The sequence below is a fragment of the Miscanthus floridulus genome, chromosome 9, assembly GCF_019320115.1.
Source record: "Miscanthus floridulus cultivar M001 chromosome 9, ASM1932011v1, whole genome shotgun sequence".
NCBI lineage: Eukaryota > Viridiplantae > Streptophyta > Magnoliopsida > Poales > Poaceae > Miscanthus > Miscanthus floridulus.
The window spans coordinates 12,305,371-12,328,758 of NC_089588.1; the positions used below are offsets into that span (position 1 = coordinate 12,305,371).

The following is a 23,388-nucleotide window of genomic DNA, read 5'->3' on the forward strand; positions in this document are numbered from 1 at the left end:
GTAGCTCGACGGTTCTTATCCAAATTTCCGTAGAATTCGATTTGATTGGTAGAGCTATCTTACCTTACTCAACTTTGTTTATCATCATCATTTAGTAGGTTATGCAATCGATCCACGTAAGGCTTGTCAGCTTAATGTACAATGTGACAGCAGCGCCTAGCCAATCAGCCTTGTCAATGTGACTTGAACATTATAACATATTTATATTAGTAGTATACTTGTAATCACTCTATGTGACATGGTATCTCTCTTTCTCTCATATAAAAACACTTCAACCTTTTTTATGAAATTAGATGAATACAAACTTAATAACAAAATTATAGAACTTCATGCGAGCTGTGACTTTGTAGTAGTCAACTTTTCTATTTGGGCACTGCTAGCGCCCGGACGTCCAGACGCCCGGCCGTGGCTGTAGTCGGCTTCCCCTCCGTTTCGTGCGTCCATGCGTGGGTCCGCGCCGCCTAGTCGCCATTCGACCACACCTGTGCCCACGCGGGGCCGCACGTTGCCCACGCAGGGACCGCTCACGCTCTCTCCCGCTTCCCACGCTCATTCTATGTGCAACACCCCATCTATTTTTGAAACATCCAGATGCAACACTTGCAACATAAAAAAAAAAGATGAAACATTCAAAACATGCATCTGAAACACTTGCAAAAACAATTGAAAATCATTGCAAACATACGCAACATCTAGATAAAACACTTGCAACATATGTGTGAAACATATGCAACATCCAGATAAACATGCTTGCAACATACGTCTGAAAAAACAAACGAAACAATGAGGACAGACGCTTGCAACATCCGTGTACAACCATTATAACATATGCAACATCCCGATGTACTTTTGCAACATCCATGTGAAATAATTGAAACATACCTCTAGAACATTTGAACCATTTCAAATGCACACTTGTAACATGCATCATATCCAGGTGCGGCCTCCTCCGCCATTTGCATCGGGGTGCTGCAGCCGTAGCAGGAGGCGAGGCCGGAGGGCTTCCGCGCCAAGGCCCGACGCTTCTCCTTGCGCTGGCGGCACCTGTCGGCGCCGTCGGGAGGAGTAGGAGCAACGGCAGGAGCAGCAAGGCGAGCGCGCGCAGCAGCGGCAGGAGCTGCGGGCGCGGGCACAACGGCAGGAGTTGCGGGCGCGGGTACGCGGGAGTAGCGACAGGAGGAGCAGGGCGGGCGGCGGAGTGGGCTATGGATGAATTAACGGGATATTGCGGAGTGGGTGATGGATGAATTAACTGAATATATTAAACAAAGGTGGTGTCATGTGGCCCCACGCCCACGTCCAATACTCGAGTAAAGAGTCAAACGCTTGGATCAAAGAATTACCGTTTCTATTTGGAAGAGGGGCACAAAAAAAACTTTTGGCTTTCAAAAAAAAATCTTTGGTTAGCCGTACGCACTAAACATGAACTTCCAATACTGATTCTATTCCATACAGAAGTACGGTTTGATGAACTAGTATATTCTAATAATTTGTGTATATATCGTCTGATACCTGTTCAAACTCCCCCCCCACCCCCCTACAAAAAAAAAACAGTATGGAATCTGCCAAGCAGCACGAATAACATGTAATTTATAATATAATTAAGCACGAATCTTGGAGCAGATTTGCATGCTGCAGACAGGACTGGAGCATTGTGGTTTCTGGTTTGGACTTTTTCTGATCCCGCGTGTAATTTTCTACGTTGTGACATAGATGACAAATCTGGTCACCTGCGGACCGGCTACATTGATATGATACGTGTTGCAAGAGATAGCTACTCACGAACTAACCTGAATCAACAAAAAATCTTTGCAGATCAGCGACATTTCTTCATCGGTTTATAGCCATTGACGAAATGGAAAATCACATATGCTAGCTAGATCCTATATCCTTAATTATATTTATTCCTTTATATATTATTAGGTAAACATGAGAGAGGAAAGATGCACGTATTTCTTCTGTTCAATTTGTTAGTAGTTTTAGTACCCTACCGTACCTTGAGACTGAATGTCTGAATTAGTACTTCCTTGTAGACAGAAATAACCGTCGATGTTGGAACCTTTCACTGCCTTGAAATAAAACATGGTTGATAGGCAATAAACATTTTTTTATATTGTGATGATGTACCTTCTAAAACCTAATAAAGTTAAAATAACATGTAATTAATATAATTAAGCGGCATTATTTGGAATCTTCCCCATCCTTCTCAGATTCCCTTGAATTAGAAGGAAGCCATTGTGTCTAGAATAATGCCCAAACTAATTAAGTGAACAGGGTTTTACTAGTACTACTTTGGTTCCGTGCATGTGCGTGGCCAACAATTCTCCAATGCAAGGGGCTGGTTGGGCGTGTGAACAGTGACAGTGAGCCGTACCTAATGGCTTTAGCACATTCTTTGACCATGGCACCTGCAAACATACATTTCAATATTAATCATACAGTATCAGATACTTCTGGTGCATGCGTGGCATGCACTGCAGAAAGCTGACAGTGCTGATGAACTGATCTGAGGTGGTGGGGTTGCATGCATGTATATGTATGTGCCTGTCCTATTCACAACAACTTAACTTTGATTGATCATATAGATAAAAGCAGTTTAACTTGGAAGCAAAACATTCTGAGAATGGAGACTGTTGACTCTTTGTCATGCGTGTACGCGTTGTGGCGAACAAATGGAGCTAGATAGTTAGTTAACGAACTAACTAACCATGCATGACGACTTTATTAGATAAAGTATGGCATGGGTCATGGGGACATATCATATTTTATCCTACTATACGCGGTAAAGATCTACTGGCATATAGTGTCACTTTGTAAAGTTGAAAGAGACTTGATATACTTGTTGAGTAGGTCAGTAGTAGTGCCTAAGCCCAACAAAGTTGACCATATATAGCCCATGCATGTCTGCAGCTGCTAGCATCTATGACTATGACGACGTGGATGACCGGAATGGTGAGCATGCAGCCGGATAAACTCCATCGATCAGATCAGATGACATAATAAACAGTTGAAAAAGTGCTGATGATGAGAGACTCGAAGTCGATGACCAATTGATCACAAAAAACCAAATGACCGTGAACGTAACAGTGCGTGGATCCATGAGCCATGATGCATGCATGATTGCTCTTTTTTTTTGATAATATGCATGCATGATTGCTGGTGAGCACGTATATATACACAATGCAACATGTGTAGCAAAACTAGCAGAGACGTGGCAGAAAAAGCTTTGCTAGACGGTTGCTAAGTAAAGGGCACGTAGGTCGGCCGAGTCGTCGTAGCTTTACTCAAACCGTGTGTCGGCTTTCAGTTTGCGTCGATTTCGATACGTACTAGAGGTCCAAGTGTTCCCATTCACACTACTGGAGGCGGCCTCTTTGCCGAGTGGCTGTTGCATTCGGCAAAGGCAGCTTTGCACTCGGTAAAGTCTTTGCCGAGTGCAACACTCGGCAAAGAGCTTTCGTCGAATCCCCTTCCGATAAAGGCTGCTTTGTCGAGTGCCAAATTTCGGGCACTCGGCAAAGGCTTTACCGAGTGCCGTGTGGGCACTCGGCAAAGATTTGACACCGTCGGCCGACGGCCGACGCCGTCTATTTTTTTTTTAAAAAAACTCTTTGCCGAGTGCCACAGCTCCGGCACTCGGCAAAGAAATCTATTTTTTTAACCTCTTTGCCGAGTGCCACAGTGCCGGCACTCGGCAAAGGGTGTTTTTATTTTATTTTTTAAAATTTTCTTTGCCGAGTGCAATGGTCATTACACTCGGCAAAGTCACCTCTAAATTTCTTTTTTTTTCTTTTTTGCTTTTCCATTTAAACAACAATGCATATATATATAATAGAAACCACAATTCAACAACAATAAATTACAAACCATATTTATATATTACAAACAACCAAATTTGTCCGAAATCCACAATTTATTACAAACTACAAGTTCATAGTCCACAAGTTCACAAGTTCGATACATAGAAACTACTCAGCAAGCGGCTCACGGCGACTGCGCCCCAGCGTGCGATCCCGGCGACGGTCCGGGAGCGGATGGCCCGACTTGCGATGCCGGTGACCCTCCGACCTGGTTCGACGCCGCCCTCGATGTCCGCTGCACAAAAAAGAAGATATTGCACGTGAGTGACAAGATAAAAATGTAAGGAGTTTAAAGAAAAGTTGAAAATTTCGGCAGCACCTCCCCTGCACGGGGACGTTTCCAAAACCTGCAAGAAAAACGTCAGCACGAAGGCCGACAACCACATTTTCGACACGAAGGCCGACACATCAACTAACCCGGCACGAAGGCCCACACATCAACAAATCCGGCACGAAGGCCATCTCTAGGTTTGACACTAAGCATGAGCACAGAAAGTAAAACATACTCACCAGAGTAGACTGTTGTGGTGGCTGTGGTGCAAGCAGGTGTAGTGGGATCTGCCAACCTTGTTGCTCCCCAATTTGTTGCACGAACTTGAGCAAACCTTCTTGCTGGGCCTCAACAGCTTGTAGCCTCTGACGCTCGGCCTCCTGCTCGGCCCACTCAGCCGCCCGCTCAGCTTCCTAGGCCTCCTGCTGGGCCCGAAGTTGCTGCAGCTCGGCCTGCAACATTTTACCCCAATGTTTCAATATTGCAGAGCTAAGGAACGTAAAAGTCAAAGAACGACGAATGAAACTAGAATACTTTCCTGGAGTGCCGCCACCTTTGTCGGCCGTTGGCTTATGGGCATGCTAGAGCTCGTGCTTGCTGCTCGGAGGCGGTTCAGAGGAGGAGTAGAGCCCGTGTTGAGGACGCCGTCGCCAAGCCAGAACCGCCCATTATTCTTACCTTCCCCCACCCGCATCACGATCTCAGGATCAAGGCGCTCCTCGGTCCTCGGATCGTAGGCCGGCCCGTGGACTGACCTTGCCGCCTTCGTGTAAGAAGTGAGGCGGGTGTGGACGCTGGAGTTGGTGTATGCCTCTGGGCCCACATCCGGGTTGTACTCGATGTTGGACCTTGCCGGGCCCATATGGGCCAGAGCATACGCCGTGAGTTGGCCAATTGGCTGGCCACCGTGCGCCGCCGACTGCGAGAAAGACAACAACATGTGGTTAGAAATCATGTAGAATTGAGCGCGGCTAGATTAGACAAATGGTGCAGACTTACATATGTCTTTGCATACTTGCTGAGGCTGGCGCTGCCCTCATGGTGAGGGGCACCTGGCATCAGCGCTCGCTGGTTGCTTTTCTCCTAGTGCTCCTTCTGCCAGTCTGCGTCCAGCCATTTGTCCACTATAGCAGCCCAGCAATCGAGGTGGGTGGCGCACTAGCTTGGAATCACCTACAAGCCATCAGAAGATCAAATTAGGCATAGTTAATCTCAAAATAAATCAACATGAGATGTTTTCTATTTACCTATAGGTACTGCTCCCTTGTCAGAATCTCTGTCTGTCTCCTCGCCTATGTTTTATTGATTCTTCTCTTACGGTAGGTGGCGTTGTAGTCAACGTGCGCCTGGAGGCGGGCCTCGTAATACAAGTCCGAGACACGCCTTTTACAGGAAGCGTAAGCCACCTGATACGCCCTTGCCTCCTGGCCCGACTGGCATCTGAAGAAGTCCTACATAAAGACACGAGGTATCCATTATTTTATTTGAAGAATGTCCAATGAATGCAATGAATTGAGGCTTACCCACAACTCCGAAATCACCCGATCCACCAAGTTTCTGTGCGGAGCATCGGTGGCGACAAGGGCGCAGTGGTCGAATGAGGGTACCTCTGGGTCCTCATCCTCTGACATCCACACCAGGCCAGGGAAGTGTTCCCTGCATAGAAGTCCCAGGATCACATTGACATTGTGAGCCGGGACCCCCCTCCTCCACAAGCATCAAGTTCTTGCACAAGTGATCCCATTGACATTAGCTATTATTATGATTTTCAACATATCAAATGAAGAACATATGAAGTTACTTACTTATCCCCCTTGGGTTCAATCAGTGGGCGGCGTTCGGGTGCAATCGGTCGCTTCAGGAGCTGGCTGGGACCTCGCAAGTAGGGTTTCGAGGCTGAAGAGGAAGTCGAACCCCCTCCCCCCTCCTCGGACATGTGCGGAACCCCCTCCTCAGACGCGTGTGGAACGGCATCGTCGTACATCTATGGACCCACATCCTCGCCCACCGTGGGCAGAGGGACGTCGTCGTCCCTAGAAGTGCGCGAGGAGCCAAGGTCGTGGTCAGTCGATGGCTCCCGCCTGGGCCTACCCCTCAACCTCCTCTGCCTCTCTGACATCTCTGCCTCCGTGTCCTCAGCCGGTGGCGTGTCCCTCGGTCTCGAGTAAGTCGACTAACACCTCCTAGTGGGCCCCATCACCTGCAATTAAAAAGAATAAACCAGTATTAGTACAGATAAACGAGAAGTACTTAGCAAGGGATGCAAAATAAAGAAAATGTAATTACAAAATAACATAGTATTACATGTGTTTCTAATATTCTTCATGATCAGGATTATCTGGACGATAGGTATCGTCATCACTATCAAGAGCCTCCAAATCATCAACAGCCTCATCCTCATCGCTATCATTGTCAAGTACAAGTCCGTCAAGCATTTTCAAGTCTCTCGGATCATGCACCTCATCTGTAGCTTCCTCGTCAACAACCCATTCCTCGTCTACTTCAATTTCAATCTCTCTGGTTAAGTCTATCTCAAGCATCCCTGGTAGCCCCTCGTCTTGTTGATAGAACTCCCCATCATGCGTGGGTGGGTTCAAGTTGTAATCATCATCGTTTGGGGGAGGACATTTACCATGTGGTGATACCTTGTGCACAATATACCAACCCTGAAGACGTGGGTCGGTTTTGCAAGCATATGGACAATAATAAACTTGCCTAGCTTGTTGAGCCACAATATAGACATCATCTCCTAGATAGAAGGAATCCTGTCTAGTTTCGACTATCCCAAATTTAGGGGACTTTTTCGATACTGCAGGATCAAACCACTATCATTTGAATATGACTGGCTTAGGTGCTTTTTCACCATGGAATTCGAGCTCGTATATTTCTTCAACTGTGCCATAATAGTCCTCCTGCTCCTCACCGGGCATAACTACTCCGAGCGTAAATACTCCGGTATTGGTGGTCCTTGGATTGGGCCGACTCTTCTCGTAGCTTGTTGTGGGAAAGCAATATCCATTCATGTCATAAGTGTTAAATGACGAGACCTTATAGTCAAAGCCTCTGGCCACTTGTCGTAATTCGACACTTATAGACAAATCACTTTGGCACTACAAGCTCAAGCAGGAGAGAAATGAAATTAGGCAACTAGGAACGCCAAAATTGAAACGACCTAAGTTGGTCAGAAGGTACCTTTCTTTGGAACCATGTAATGAAATCAGGTGAACCATGTTGAAGAAGGGTCTCTTGTTCATGGTCAGAAGGTGGCCTTGAAAGATGCCAGTATTGATCAAAAAATTCCCTGCACCGACAAGCAACAAGGTTGTTGGATGCAGAAAATTTACGGAGTATGTAACAAGTTCGTTGAGAACTTACCCCTGATACTTGTTGACTTTGTCAAGGTTAGTCAACACGTAGAGCATGATCTTGTGCCACTCTTCATTGGTCACCCTCTTTTTGGCCGCTCCACTTGATCTCCCGCGTTGCCCTTTGAATAGGCTGAGGGTCGATTCATTTTTGTCCTCGTTGTAACGAGGGGGTGGGTTATGCATGCTAGGAAGCTTCTCACTATAGTACAATGTTGTGAAGTTTGACACCTCCTCACGAATGAATGCCTCTGCCATGGAAGCCTCAATCCTGCCTTTGTTTCCACATTTCTGGCGAACAGTCTTTAAACATCTCTCGATTGGATAGCACCAACGGTTCTGCACGGGCCTCCCCATTCATACCTCATTCGAGAGGTGCAAAATCAAATGCTGCATCGACAAGAAAAATCTAGGTGGAAAGATCTTCTCTAACTTACAGAGCAACTCGGGTGCCGTTTTTTCCAACTCCTCAACCACTTTCAGAGATATCTCCTTGGCACAAAGCTGGCGGAAGAAAAAGCTCAGCTCTGCCAGCACCTTCCAGACATGCTCAGGGACGTAGCCTCGAACCATCGACGGAAGAAGCCACTCAATCCATATGTGGAAGTCATGACTCTTCATCCCTAAGACTCGGCCAATATCTGGGTTCGCTCCCCTCCTCAGATTCGCTGCAAACTCATCAGGGAAACTTAACGTCTGCATCCATTGTATCACTTCTGTCCTGTGCTTCTTTTCCAAGACATAATCGGCCTTAGGCCTTTTTCATGGTTTGCCGTCTCTTAGAGGCAGCATCTGCAGCTTTGGTCTATCGCATAGTGTTGTCATGTCTACTCTGGCCTTAGGGTTGTCCTTTGTCTTGTTAGAAATGTCCATGAGTGTTGCCCAAAGTGGTTCGACGACATTCTTCTCAGTGTGCATTATATCTATGTTATGTGGAAAGAGAAGGTCATCAAAATAGGGAAGCCTCTCCAATCCCGACTTATGAGTCCACATATGTTCCACACCATAGCCCACAAAGCGATCTTTGTTTGGATTATCTTTCTTTGGATTAACTTTCTTTCTTTTACCCTTCTTTGGATTATCTTTCTATGCCGAGAGCACGAGAGCATATATCTGAGCATGAACCTAGGCACTAGTCATCTTCTGAGGTGTAGGGTCGATCACCGTGACACCTTTCGTGAAGTTCTTGGTGTCTCCTCTGAATGCATGGTCAAGAGGGAGGAACTGCCGATGCTTGTCGAACGACGAGAACTTCCCCCCCTTCTTCAACCAAATGAACTATAGAGCTACCTTGCATACTGGGCATGGAAACTTCCCGTGGACACACCAGCCGGCGAATATCCCATACGCTAGGAAGTCATGCATGGAGTACTGGTACCAAACATACATTCTAAAGTTCTTCTTTGTAGCTCGGTCGTAAGTCCATACGCTTTCATTCCAAGCCTTCATCAATTCATCATAAACAGGCTGCATATACACACCCATTTTGTTTCCCAGGTGTCCAAGAATTATCAACATCAAGAATATGTTTCGCCATTGAAGTAGGGCCCCGGGGGAGAGATTGAGGGGAACAGCGAACACGGGCCAACAAGTGTATGGGGCCGACATCATTCCATAAGGATTGAACCCATCCGTTGCCAGCGCAACACGTACATTACGAGCCTCTTCATCTTTGCCACAATGGTTGCCATTAAAGCTTTTCCATGCTTCACCATCTGCTGGATGTACCATCTTGTCAGGTTTGTATCGAACGCCATTCTTGTGCCATGTTATCTGTTTCGCGGACTCCTCGGACATGAATAGCCATTGGAGCCTTGGTATGATCAGAAGGTGTCTTAGGACTTTCATGGGGATGTCCTCATTCTGCTCCTTCTTTCCATCACCTTTGTCTACCTCCACATACCTAGAGGATTTACACTTTGGATAGTACTTTGCATCCTTGTGTTCTTCCCTAAATAGGACGCACCCCTTCGGACAACAATGTATCTGCTCATACGGCATCTCTAGTGCCCGAAGGAGTCTCGTTGACTCGTACAAGCTGCTCGGCAGATGATGACCCTCCGGAAGCAGCCCCCCAATAATTGCCATCATAGCATCAAAGCAGGCTCGAGTCATGTTGTGCTGGGACGTCAACCCCAGTAGGCGGCTAATGGCATCCAGTTGAGAAACCGTTGTCTTCTCATGTAGGACCTTCTATGCCGAATCCAACATGGCCAAGAACGCCTTAGCGCTTGGCTCTGACTCCTCCTCCTCATCCTCCTGCTCATCCTCTGTAGGCCTTTCAGCAAACGTCGCATCCTCATAGTCACCTAACCATCCTAGTACCCCACCATCACCGTCAAATGCCTCCAAGGGTCATCTCACGGCCTCCTCTCTAGGACGATAGGCTTCACCATGGGACACCCACCAGGTATAGTTTGGCATAAATCCATACTTGCAAAGATGCTGCACCATAACTTCCCTTGTTTTTTCTTTTCTTGTTTTCACATTGGTTGCAGGGACAGAACGTGTCTCTCGCTCCCTTAGCTGCCTTAAATGCATGGTCCAAGAATTTCTCGGTCTTATCTATCCATTCACGGGTGATTTGAGCCTGACTTGGGTGTCCCATATATATCCACTCACGGTTATCCATCCTCTAGCATATACACATAACGGAGTAATATAACCATCAGTTGCATCTGCACGGTGTGCCTACTATCTAATAGGTGAGGATAGGTCCTAATCCCACCCGCGGATGTGTGGATGAGGTTAGTTTCCATGCTCTACTCCGATCCGAGACAGAATTTCGGCAGCACCTCCCCGCTGTTCTCCCGATACATGTCCTAGAAGGGAGAGTGTGTATCCGGAGAACAACAGTGAGGTGGTGCCGAAACTCCGTCTCGGATCCGAGCAGAACATGGAAACTAACCCATCTGCGCATCTGCGGGCTGTCCAAAAAACGTGGACAATCTGAAACAGATACGGTCATAGATATGCAAAGATCCGCATACCTCCAACCGTATCTGTTTTGGACGGGAGACGCCTAACTGGGCTACACCGATATATGTACTACAACGGTAAGGAAGAGAGCTCAATTATACCTAGGGTGGCGGTGGAGACAGGCTAGCGGCATAGTGGCGAGTCGGTGCAGTGGCGAGTCGGTGTTGTGCAGGCAGGACCGCAACGCCGACAAAGACGATCAGGGTCGCCGAGGTGCTCCGGGTCCCCTTCGATAGGTCCTGCTCTGCAAAAGAAGAAAAACATCACTAAAAGTTGAAAATTTCGGTAGAACCTCCTCTGCATGGGGAGGTTTCCAAAACCTGCAAGAAAAACCGTCGGCACGATGGCCGACGTCCACATTTGGGGCACGATGGCCAACACAACCACAAACCTAGCACGAAGGCCGTCAACGATATAAACGGCGCGATGGCCAACAACCCTGTGGCTTTACCTTCTCCTCCGGCGAGGGCGGGGATGACGGCGTGGACGAACAGCGTGGACAACGTGGACGAATGACGTGGACGACGTGGACGAACGTGGACGAACGTTCGTCCCCTCCACCTCGGCTTCCTCCCCCTCTCCCCTTCTCCTCCTCCTTCTTCTTCCTCCTTCTTCTTCCTTTTTCTTCTCCTTCTTTCTCCTCCTTTTTCTTCCTTCTTCTTCCTTCTTCTTCTTCTTCTCCTTCTTCCTTCTCCTTTTTCTTCCTTCTTCTTCTTCCTTCTTCTTCCTTTTTCTTCATCCTTCTTCTTCCTCCTTCCTCCAGGGCCGTGGCGGGCTCGCCGGGGCCGCTACCTTGGGCCAGCACCGGGCAGGCGGGGTGCGGCCAGGCGCGCCGCTACGGGGCGCCGAGCAGCCGGGGCGGCCCCTGACATCGCAACTTGCTTGAAACCTTCTCAATTTTTTTACCATAGTCTCTACATGCGATAACACGACGCCCCGACAAGTTTCGTCATTTTCGGACTTCGTTCGGATTTTATATAATTTAAATACACTTTTCCCGTAGGTACCTCGTCATGTTACGTCAACAAGATGCTCGAAATTTCATGTGAGTTCCTGGATACGGCCTCAACATACACCAAATATCATGAATATCATTTTTTGAACAACCAAATTCGATTATTCCACGCACCTGCAGTTCAAATTTGAAATATTCCATAAAATTCAACTAAACAAAAAAACTAACGAAATATAGCAAAAAAAGTCAAAATTGTCACAAATTTGAACATGGAGTTTTAAATAATGTGGGAAGGCCTCACAAAAAATGGGTAAAAAAAACCAAATTTTTTTTTTGCCGAGTGCCGGCCGTGGCACTCGGCAAAGAATGGATCTTTACCGAGTGCAGAGCCTTGGCACTCGGCAAAGGCCCTCTTTGCCGAGTGCCAGGGCCGTCACTTGGCAAATTTTTTTTTAAATTTGACGGCGTGGGCGTGCTCGGCCATCAAGTGCCATTTTTTTTTTGCCGAGTGTCACTCTTTGCCGAGTGTTGCACTCGGTAAAGAGGGCTTTTGCCGAGTGCCGCCCTTCGCCGAGTGTCGGGCACTCTGTGGCACTCGGCAAAGCCACTCTTTGCCGAGTGCTAGACTTTGCCGAGTACCACCCGGTCCAGCATTCGGCAAAGAGTGGCTTCGCCGAGTGTCCGATTTTTGACACTCGACAAAGCTGACGGCACTCGACAAATCTGCGTTCTCCCGTAGTGTCACCAGAACCACAACTTCACTGACATGCATGCTGTCCTAGACTACAGTGCTGGTGCTGCTTTTACAAAGTCCGATCAGTAGTAGTCTTCTTCCAACGAACTCGCAGCCTGTTCGCTTGTTGGTTTCAGCCAGCCAACAGTATTTTTCTCTCACAATAAACCAGCACCAGCCAGTCCAAACCAGCTTAGAAACCAACCCGCGAACAGGCCGTCGATCTGCTGCCCTAGTAGTCGGTGTGTAACGCGTGATTCCTGCGCGGACAACACCTGCCTGCCTGCATGCCTTTATTTCGTCGATTGCTTTTCAACTCAAAGTCCAACAGATGAGCAGTAGCAGTAGGTGGTGATGATACATGCATATAATATATATATATATATATATATATATATATATATATATATATATATATATATATATATATATATATATATATATTAAAAAATCGTGATGTAATGCATGTAATCATGTTTGATGCATACGTGGTGCACGATATGAGACACATAAACCAGGTCCAGGTGTTTCTGCTATAAATACCGATCGACCTCCTCCAGGCAACCCCAGCTCCAGGCAAGGCAATAAGCAAATTAAAGGACGCTCTGCAGTCTGCATTCATCTTGTGCTTATTACCGCCAGACGACGACCATGGCCACCACTCGTGCCTGCCGCTGCAAGAAGGTGCGGCTACGTCGTGGCTTTCCTCTTTCTCCTCGCGCTCCACGGGCTTCTACACCTACTCGTGGCCCGGCGTCTTCGACGCCGTCAAGTCGGTGATGCAGGCCGCCATCGTCAGGGAGAAGCGCATGGGCGCCTCCATCCTCCGTCTCTTCTTCCACGATTGCTTCTTCCAAGTACATACTGTTAGATTGATCTCTAATCCTAAACTGGACCCAACGGCCCAGTTGGGCCTTTGATCCGCGTCCTGATCGGGAGCGCCCAGCCACTATGGCTAGAGGGCCCCTGTCACACTGCACAATAAATAGAGGTGGGGGCCGGCAGCTCTGGACACGAGGTTGCCTGAGCTGAGCTCCCCACCAAAATCCCTAATCCGATCTAGAGGACGCGCAGCCAGTGATGGGAAGCCACCAGCCACGCCGGCACCGGACTGCGTCACCGCCACCACTACACTATGCCGCCACCGGTCTTCACCGCCGGTCGCCACCGCCCATCACCGACACCGTCTTCACCGAACGTTGCTGCCCGTGCGCAGACTTCGTCGACGAACATGATGGCGGCTTCTAGATCATCCCCCTGCGGTGTCAGGTTCAACACGTTCTTCCTCTATCCTCTCTCTATCTCTGTCTCTCTGTCTAGAACGTGTTCTAGGTCTTTGATTCATCAAGTAAATGTTTAACACCCCGAATCTACTCCTAGGCGATCCTAAAAGTCTTAACAATGGTACCAGAGCTCGGTTTGCTAGGGGTAGATCTCGACAAGGGCTAGAAACGAATAGAAAAGGAAAGAATGAATTAGATCCTTTTGAATATGAGAAGACAGAAGGGGTTCCCTAACCCTAACCCTAACTGGGTGAAGGAAAGAACAAAAGAAGAGGGATTCGACCTAGGAGAGAATCAAAGTTGAACCCTAAACCCGTGAAGACCCTCTGGGGAAGAAGAACAGTGGGTCAGATTTCGAACCCTAACCCTAGATCTGAACCCTAATCCCCAACACCGGTTCGGATAAGAGAAGTAGAATCCAAATCCAAAAGAAGAAGGGGATGGGGAAGAAGAGGAAAGGGATCTACCTCGCCGTGCGCCGGGTTGACCCTTCGCCGGCGCGGGAGAAGAAGGACGAGCCGGGGGAGCTATTTTGCCCGGGCTCGGCCAAGGGGGCGCCACGGCCAGGCCGCTCGACGACAGCGTGCTCACCCACTAGGGAGCACGCACGCCGACGAGGGGGCCGGCGTCGGCGCCATGGCTCCCCGCTCCACCGCTTCGCTCGCTCGGTGCGCCGCACGGCTGAGAGAGAAAGGCAGAGGAGAAAGGGGAATGGGGCTAGGGTTTTCCGTCCGATGCGGCCGTGAGGGTTTTGATCCCGTGAAGCCTGCGCTCGACCGTCGGATGAGATCCGACGGCGAGGTTTCAACGGGCCGCTCTCGGCCTAGGCGGGCGAGCGCGTCGGGCTGCTTTGCCAGCCCAGGCCCAGGTTATGGCCTGGGTCAGCGCAGCGCACGCGCGCGTGAGTGAAAGGGCAGAGCTAGGCCAGGCCACTGTGCGAGCTCCGGCCCAAGATCATTTTTTTCTTTTTTATTTTCCAGTAATTGCTTATTTCTGGAAAATGAAAAATAGCTCAAAGAAAATAGAAAAAGTATTTTTTCCTATGGGTAAAATTCAAGAAATTGAGTATACGTTTTCCGATGCTGAAGAAATTATTTATTCTCCAGTTATTTTGAACTAACGTGATATTTAATTGGAGAAAAGAGATTTTGACATGATTATGATGTTGTTATTTTCTGACCAATGTTGTTAATAACAATATCGTAATTTTAATGATTTTATGCATTATTTTTACTTCTACCCAACGGTGATGTAGATTTAATGTATAAACAGTTGTATGTTTTAATTTTGACCAATATTGGAATCAAGGCATGCAACTATTGTTATTATTTATGTTCTCACTCTATATGAATTGTGTTTTCAGGCGGATACAACTTGATGGGTTATAAAAGAGATCCCCACTCTCAAAGGTGATAACTACATGGAGTGGAAGAAAAAGATTGACCTAGCCTTCATCTTGGCTGAGGTGGACTGTGTAGTCACCTCACCGTGTCCCACTGAGCCTGTGGCACCGATGAGGGAGATAAACAAGGCTGATGCCGCTTGGGCAACTAGAGAGAGGGATTTTGCATCCCAAAAGATGTCCTATGACCTTGAGCATAGAAAATGGGTCACTGCCAACAAGAAATGTTTGGCTGTGATAAAGAACACGATTGAGCCTGCAAATGTCGGCTCAATTCCAGAGTATGACACCATCACCGAGTACCTCGATAGAATAAAGAGTCAGTTCACTGGCTCTTCAAAGACATATGCTACCCAACTGATAAAGCAGCGGGTGACAGAGAGATACTCTAGAAATAGTGGCATAAGAGAGCACATACTAAGGATGAGCAATTTGGCATCTAAGCTAAAACCAATGAATCTGGCTCTCAAGGAAGAGTTCCTCATCCATCTGATTTTTGCTTCGTTGCCTAAGAAATTTGACACTTTTGTTGTCAACTACAACATACAGCCCGAGGAGTGGGACTTAGAGAGGCTCATGGCTATGTGTGTGCAAGAGGAGGAGAGAATGAAAACTGCCAATGGTGGCACTATCAATTATGTGAAAGACAACAAGAAAAAGAATAATAATGCTAACTCCTCCTCAAAGCCAAAGGGAAAGAGTCCCAGCTGCATCAGCCTCAGCAGAACAAGTTCACAGTAGAGAAAGACCAGTGTCTCTACTATAAGAAGATGGGACATTATAAGAAAGATTAGATTGTCCCGATTACTTAAAGATGATCATGGCAAAGAAAGATGAGAACATTATTATGTTCATAAATGAATCCTTGTATGTACAGTATTCGAAATATACTAGGTGGATTAACTCAGGTGCAACTGTTCATGTTGCTAATTCTTTACAGGGATTCTGTTCGACGAGGACTACGCAAAGAAGCGAAAGACACGTTAAAGTTGCAAATGGAGTCCAAGCAGATGTCGAAGCCGTTGGCAATCTTTCTCTAGAGCTTGCTGATGGCTTCACACTTTTACTTAGAGATGTACTTTATGTTCCCTCTTTACAGAGAAACTTGATTATTGTTTCATGTTTGGACAATGATGGATATGATTACCATTTTACAAATGGCAAATGTAAGATAACATTTAATAATGCATGTGTTGGTCTTGCTATCTTACAAAATGAGCTTTATTTGTTATCACTACGTGATGATGTGAATGTTGTATGCGATGATGGGAACGTTGCATGCGACAATGAGAATGTATCCTCGTCTACGGATGTAAATAAAAAACGAAAGAGAGCTCACGATATGTCGTCTAAATTATGGCACTGTCGTTTAGGCCATATTTCGAGGGGGAGAATAGAAAGACTAGTTAAGAATGATATTCTTCCTCTATTAGAGTTCTTAGATTTAGAACAATGCAGAGAATACATAAAAGGAAATTATGTAAAGAAAATTAAGAAAGATGCCAAACGAAGTGCCGAAATTTTACAGATTATTCACACAGACATCTATGGTCCGTTTCCTATAAAGAGTGTGGATGGTTATGATTCCTTCATAACATTCACAGATGATTACTCCTGTTATGGCTACATTTATCCAATTAAAGAAAGAACAAAAGCATTGGATAAATTTAAGATATTTAAGGCAGAAGTTGAAAACCAACACAATTTAAAGATTAAGATAGTCAGATCCGACCATGGGGGAGAGTACTATGGTCGGCATACCCCATAAGGCTAAGTTCCTGGACCTTTTGCAAGGTTCTTACAGGAGAATGGCATAGTAGCCCAGTATTCTATATCGGGCGAACCTCAGCAGAATGGAGTAGCTGAAAGACGTAATCGTACCCTGATGGATATGGTGCGTAGTATGATAAGTTACTCCACCTTACCATTGAGCCTGTGGATGGAGGCATTAAAAACCACCATTCATATTCTCAATAGAGTACCAAGTAAATCGGTGCCCAAAATACCATATGAGTTGTTGACAGGATGAGAACCCTCACTAAACCACTTACATGTGTGGGGGAGTCCTGCTGAGGCTAAAGTATTTAACCCAAACATTAGGAAGCTAGATCACAAAATAGTAAGTTGCCATTTTATTGGCTACACAGAAAAGTCAAAAGGTTTTTGTTTCTACTATCTAGACAGACATACAAAGTTTGTGGAAACGAGACACGCTGTCTTCCTAGAGGATGAAATGATGAGGGGGAGCATGGTAGCTCGAGAAATTGACCTTGAAGAGAAGCGGGTGTATGCGCCCACTCCGATAATTCATGAGCCATTTTTCTTACTACATGTTGTCGCTGCACCGACAGTGCAAGATACTATGGTGTCACCACATGTTGTTATTCCACCTATGGCAACAATGAATAACGATGAGAAACCTGTTCTTCAGGATCCTGTAGAACCTATTACCACACATGAGGAGGAGCAACAACAGCCTCAAATAGAAGATGTCCCAAATGTGGAGGCCCCTAGAAGGTCTCAAAGAGTTAGAGAATTAGCTATTCCTGCTGACTATGAAGTATACAACACTGAGGAATTTCAAATGGAGGATGATCCCACCTTATTTGAAGAAGCCATGAGAAATGATCATTCATCAAAAAGGCTTGAGGCCATGGAAGATGAAATGAAATCCATGAATGCCAATAAAGTTTGAGACTTGGAAATAATTCCTAAAGGAGCCAAAACAGTAGGCTGTAAATGGGTCTATAAAACAAAACTTGACTCTCAAGAGAATATAGAGAGATATAAAGCGCGACTTGTAGCAAAAGGCTTTACGCAAAGAGAAGGGATTGATTATAATGAGACATTTTCTCTAGTCTCATGTAAGGATTCCTTTAGAATCATAATGGTATTAGTGGCACGTTACGATTTAGAATTACACCAGATGGATGTAAAGACGACATTTCTCAACGGAGACTTCGAGGAAAATGTTTACATGGCACAACCGAAAGGTTTTGTCATGAAAGAAAAAGAACGAATGGGATGCCGCCTAAAGAAATCCATTTATGGATTAAAACAAGCTTCAAGACAGTGGTACTTGAAGTTTGATAAGACAATAAGGAATTTTAGGTTTAAAGAGAATGTAGAGGACAATTGTGTCTATGCGAAGTTTAAGAATGGAAAGTTTATCTTCCTTGTCCTGTATGTGGATGATATCTTACTTGCTAGTAGTGATGTCAGTCTACTACTGGAGACAAAGAAGTTTTTGTCCTCAAAATTTGATATGAAAGATCTTGGTGAAGCCTTGTTCGTTCTAGGGATCGAGATTCACCGAGATAGAAATAAAGGGGTATTAGGACTATCACAAAAGGCATACATAGAAAAGAACTTAAGGAAATTTAGTATGCACAAATGTAGTCCATCACCTACTCCTATAGTCATGGGCGGCAGATATAGGGGTTTTCAATGCCCCAGAAACCAATATGAGATCGATCAAATGAAAGCGGTTCCATATGCTTCAGCTGTCGAAAGCTTGCAATATGCTCAAGTATGTACGCGCCCAGACTTGACATTTGTTACCGGTTACTTGGCAGATTCCAGAGCAACCCTGGAACAGAACACTGAAAATTAGTAAAGAAAGTCTTGCGTTATTTGCAAGGAACGAAAAGCCTCATGATGACGTATAGAAGATCTGATTCACTCTATATAGTGGGATATTCATATTCTGATTATGCGGGAGATGATAGAAAATCCACGTCTGGATATGTATTCACTCTCACAGGGGGAGCTATTTCATGGAAAATCTCAAAGCAAACCGTCACTACATCGTCCACAATGTATGCCGAGTTTGTAGCGTGTTATGAGACAACGTGGCAGGTGAACTGGCTAAAGAAGTTCATACCCGGTTTGAAGGTGGTTGACGACATCTATAGACCACTTAAGTTATACTGCGATAATAATCCGGCAGTACAGTATGCTCACAACAATAAGTCAAGTGGTGCTGCCAAACACATTGACATAAAGTATTATGTCATGAAAGATAAAGTCCGGGATCATGTCATAAGTCTTGAGCATATAAGTACCGAAAAGATGCTCGCGGATCCGCTTACAAAAGGCTTATCACCCAACGTGTTCAGAGAACATGTAGTCGGCATGGGTTTAAGGGAAAGCCTATAATTCCTGAACAAAAGAAGGCCCAAAGTTAAGTATCTATTTCAAAACAAAGTGGTGTGTTGTAGCTGTTAAATCTATCAGCAATTGACAGTGACGATGAAATATGCTCTATGCGCTAATCTGTAATGGAACGAATAAAAGTAAATGATATGAAATTGAAAGATGGTAGGAGATCAAGGGAGAGATTGTTAGATTGATCTCTAATCCAAACTGGGCCCAACAGCCCAGTTGGGCCTTTAATCCGCGCCCTGATCGGGGACGTCCAGCCCACCATGGCTGGAGGGCCCTATCACACTGTGCAATAAATAGAGGTGGGGGCGGCGCCTCTGGACACGAGGTTCGCCTCAGCTGAGCTCCCCACCGAAATCCCTAATCCGATCTAGAGGGCGCACAGCTAGTAACGGAAAGCCACCAGCCGCGCCGCCACCGGACTGCGTTACCGCCACCACTACACTGCGCCGCCACCAGTCTTCACCGCCGGTCGCCACCGTCCATCACCGACACCGTCTTCACCGAACGTCGCTGCCCGTGCGCAGACTTCATCGATGAACGTGATGACGGCTTGTGGATCATCCCCTGCGGTGTCAGGTTCGACACGTTCTTTCTCTGTCCTCTCTCTATCTCTGTCTCCCTATCTAGAACATGTTCTAGGTCTTTAATTCATCCAGTAAATATTTAACACCCCGGATCTATTCCTAGACGATCCTCAAAGTTTTAACACATACGTCGTGCTCTGATGATATACCATCATCGGTTGCCAAGCTCATCACGTACTCAAAATTAGATCACCATGATGCATGCGTGCATGTACAGGGCTGCGACGCGTCGCTGCTGCTGGACGACACGGCCAGTTTCCAGGGCGAGAAGATGGCGACGCCCAACAACGGATCCGTCAGAAGCTTCGAGGTCATCGACGCCGCCAGGTCTGCCGTGGAGAAGGTGTGCCCCGGCGTCGTCTCCTGGGCCGACATCCTCGCCATCGCCGCCAGGGACAGCGTCGTCATCCTGGGCGGGCCGAGCTGGGACGTCAAGGTCGGGCGAAGGGACTCCACGACGGCGAGCTTCAGCGGCGCCAACAACAACATCCCGCCGCCGACGTCGGGGCTCGTCAACCTCACCTCGCTCTTCGCCGCGCAGGGACTCTCCCAAAAGGACATGGTCGCCTTCTCGGGTACGTCGTTGCACTTGTATTAGTTCATTACTACCTCCCAACTGCATGCGAGTAGTAAAATTTCTAAAAACCGTTAACTCTCTTATTATTACTTTTTACCATCTTCTCTAAATAACAAACTTGTAGTAACTAATACTTAGACATGTTGAAAACTACTTAGACATGTCCCAAAATGAACAACTGTAGAAGGAAGGAGAATAAAGCGACACTCCACACAAGCTTTAGACCTTTGGTACCTTGACTTGATAAATAAACAGCTGGTAGACACTTACCTTTACCAACAGAATTGACACTGAAAGCTCAATTTTTGACTTAACCTTCTTCACATAATTAACATACATATGACATGCATATATGCACGTGATGTTAGTTGGTAAAAAAAATAGGCATCGAGATTTAATTGAGTGGCAAAACGTTGGTAAAGGTGACTGTGACACCCGAAGGTTGTCGGTATGAGTTTGCAGAAGAAACTAATACAAATGTGCGTGCAAAAGCTTTACTTTATGTTTTTGCATGTTATAAACCTGGCGATGATAATGCCAACTTCAACCAAGTCTCTGTGTCTAGTTGAAAGATCAGTTTGCATCAGATCGATATCTTAATTAATCAGATGGAATACGAAAAGCAATAAGCATATATACATCGATATAAAGTCGATCGGTCGACATCTTTCCCAGCTAGATTGCAATTAACTACAACTACAGCCACACATAATGTTCCTTTTGTGTCGCTTCATAACTAGAATCGGATACTCTTTTTCTTTCTTACAGATTTATTACACAAGGTTAATAACCACTTGTTTATTTAAAATTTAAAATGTTTTTATGCTCTAATTTATTTTAGTAAAGTCACCAATCTCCTTGTTAAAAAAAATAAATAAATTGGTCAATCAGTCAATTCTTCTCTATATACTTTTCAATACTACTTGATTAATATTAATAATAATGTGTCATTATTTTATTTCCTTCTGTCTTTGTTCATTCATTTGCCTCTCATAATTTTGCCAGGTGCTCACACCATTGGGCTAGCACGTTGCACCAACTTCAGAGCCCACATATATAATGACACCGACATTGACGCTGCCTTTGCAAAAACAATGCAATCAGGCTGCCCAAGCACCTCAGGTGCAGGTGACAACAACTTGGCACCATTGGACGTTCAAACCCCTACCGTCTTCGACAACAACTACTACAAGAACCTTCTTAGCAAGAAGGGGCTTCTACATTCTGACCAAGAGCTCTTCAATGGCGGAGCCACCGACGCACTGGCCCAATCTTATGTTGGTAGCCAGAGCACGTTTTTCGCAGATTTTGTGACGGGTATGATCAAGATGGGTGACATTACACCATTGATGGGCTCCAACGGCCAGATAAGGAAGAACTGCAGAAGAGTTAATTAGTTCATTAAGATGATGAACTGGAATAAACTATCTTTGAGGCTTGTTCTTCAGTGTTATGCATGTTCAGTGACTTGTTGTAGCTTTATATTTTTTTTAACAATTGTGAAATCATTGTGTTGTGTTTGATGTGTTTGCATATCGTTTTTTTTAAATGATGAATGTATCACTTCTTGTTTATGTCATCTTTTTGTCCAATATATTTTGCATGAGAAAAGGACACACTGGTAAAGAACAGAGCTTTACTCCCGGTGGAGAACCCCCTCTAGTCCCGGTTCCCCACCCGGGAGCAAGCATCCGGGACTAAAGGGGGTCCTTTAGTCCCGGGTCAGGAACCGGGACTAAAGGGGGACCATTAGTCCCGGTGGGTAACACCAACTGGGACTAAAGGTGCCTTCTGACATTCCACGATGGCCGACACCCTTTAGTCCCGGTTGGTAATACGAACCGAGATTAATGTTTTTTTTCTTTTTTCTTTTCTTTTCAATTTTTTGTTTTCTTTTCAAAATAGGTTTTCAAAGTCATATTGTACGCTGCTAATTATACATTTATACGCGCGTATAGTATGTTTCGGTTCAAGCACAATGAACGTATTAAATTACACAATTCAAGCATATATATATATATATATATATATATATATATATATTTACATGCATGCATGCATATGTGTATTTTACATTATATTATTTCATGTGCATATATTACAAAAGATTGCATTACAGTTGTTGTGATATAACAAGTTTCCTCTCATCCTCTATCTTGGCTTCAATGGTAGTGTTGGGTCGAAGTAGAACTCGCCCTTGGAATCGATGACCTGCTCATTAAAAAATCCGGCTATAGACTCTTGAATTGCTTTGATTTGGTCTTGTCGTATGACCTTTTCCTCCAACCATCGAGCCTACAGGTTTGAATTAAAGGAAAATAAATTAATATATGTACAAAAAAGATATATATATATATATAAAGACATAGTAACACAATCAATAATAATAATTAAATGAATATATAGTTTATTTTTAATGTACTTTGAGTCTCTCTGTAGGAGTTCTTTGGGAGACCACCTTGATAAACTTACAAACATAGTAACCACAGTAGTTGTGTTCCTGCCTCAGACACCACTTTACGAGAAAAAGATTTGTCATCCAATCTGGTGATCTGGTGAAAGCTATATGTTTAATTAATAAAGATGATGCGATTCAGGGAACTTACTTTCAAAGGGATTACATTCAGTGGCGCTTTGCATTTTTCCATGTGTTGCTTCTCAATAAAGGTTTTCCAAACACTGCCCAATAAAAAATTTGCCACATCATCAGATATAATTAATCATCATGTTTGTGTGTATATATAGTTGCTAGAGATACCGAAATTACCTCTGGATAATATCTATCATATCTTGGTAGTCTTGTTGTGGTTTTCTCATCGAGTCATAGATTATCAAGTGACTTTTCATCAGATCGATGTCCATCAATATCCAGTGATTGTTGCATGTGTTTATAGGATATAACGCATAACACTCATTAATTAACACTCACTTAAAGTTGTAGGGAAAGAGTATATCCTTCTTGTGGCGTTGGTTCACTAAGAAGTTCATGAGGTTATTCTCTGACTCAGACTTCCAATTAGTCTTTAGAGTAACTGGGTCTTTGAATACTATATGGGGATCAACAAAACCAATTTCATTGCAGCCTTCCTTTCTGAGCTCTGTCATTGTAAATCTGCATATATATAGTACTTGTTAGGATAATTTATATGCATATACACACATATGATGAGTTTAATAATAGATCGAAAGAATTATTACTTACAGGCAATAGC

General features: G+C 45.2%; 1 protein-coding gene and 1 pseudogene across 1 annotated transcript; one reads left to right on the forward strand and one right to left on the reverse strand.

Moving 5' to 3' along the window:
* Positions 1–884: 884 nt before the first annotated feature.
* Positions 885–5,190, reverse strand: LOC136479246 (uncharacterized; annotated as a pseudogene).
* A 7,752-nt stretch (positions 5,191–12,942) lies between these two features.
* Positions 12,943–21,573, forward strand: LOC136481366 (peroxidase 4-like). The gene is made up of 3 exons (XM_066478722.1): positions 12,943–13,020; positions 19,817–20,174; positions 21,182–21,573. The coding sequence occupies exons 1-3, from the start codon at positions 12,943–12,945 to the stop codon at positions 21,571–21,573; spliced, it is 828 nt and encodes a 275-aa protein (XP_066334819.1).
* The last annotated feature ends 1,815 nt before the right edge of the window (positions 21,574–23,388 follow it).

Excerpts from the sequence above, each read along its gene's own strand:
- LOC136481366 (XM_066478722.1), top strand. The coding sequence starts at position 12,943 with ATGCAGGCCGCCATCGTCAGGGAGAAGCGCATGGGCGCCTCCATCCTC. Across the intron at positions 13,021-19,816 it reads TCCACGATTGCTTCTTCCAA|GGCTGCGACGCGTCGCTGCT; the intron begins GTACATACTGTT and ends GTGCATGTACAG. Across the intron at positions 20,175-21,181 it reads GGACATGGTCGCCTTCTCGG|GTGCTCACACCATTGGGCTA; the intron begins GTACGTCGTTGC and ends TAATTTTGCCAG.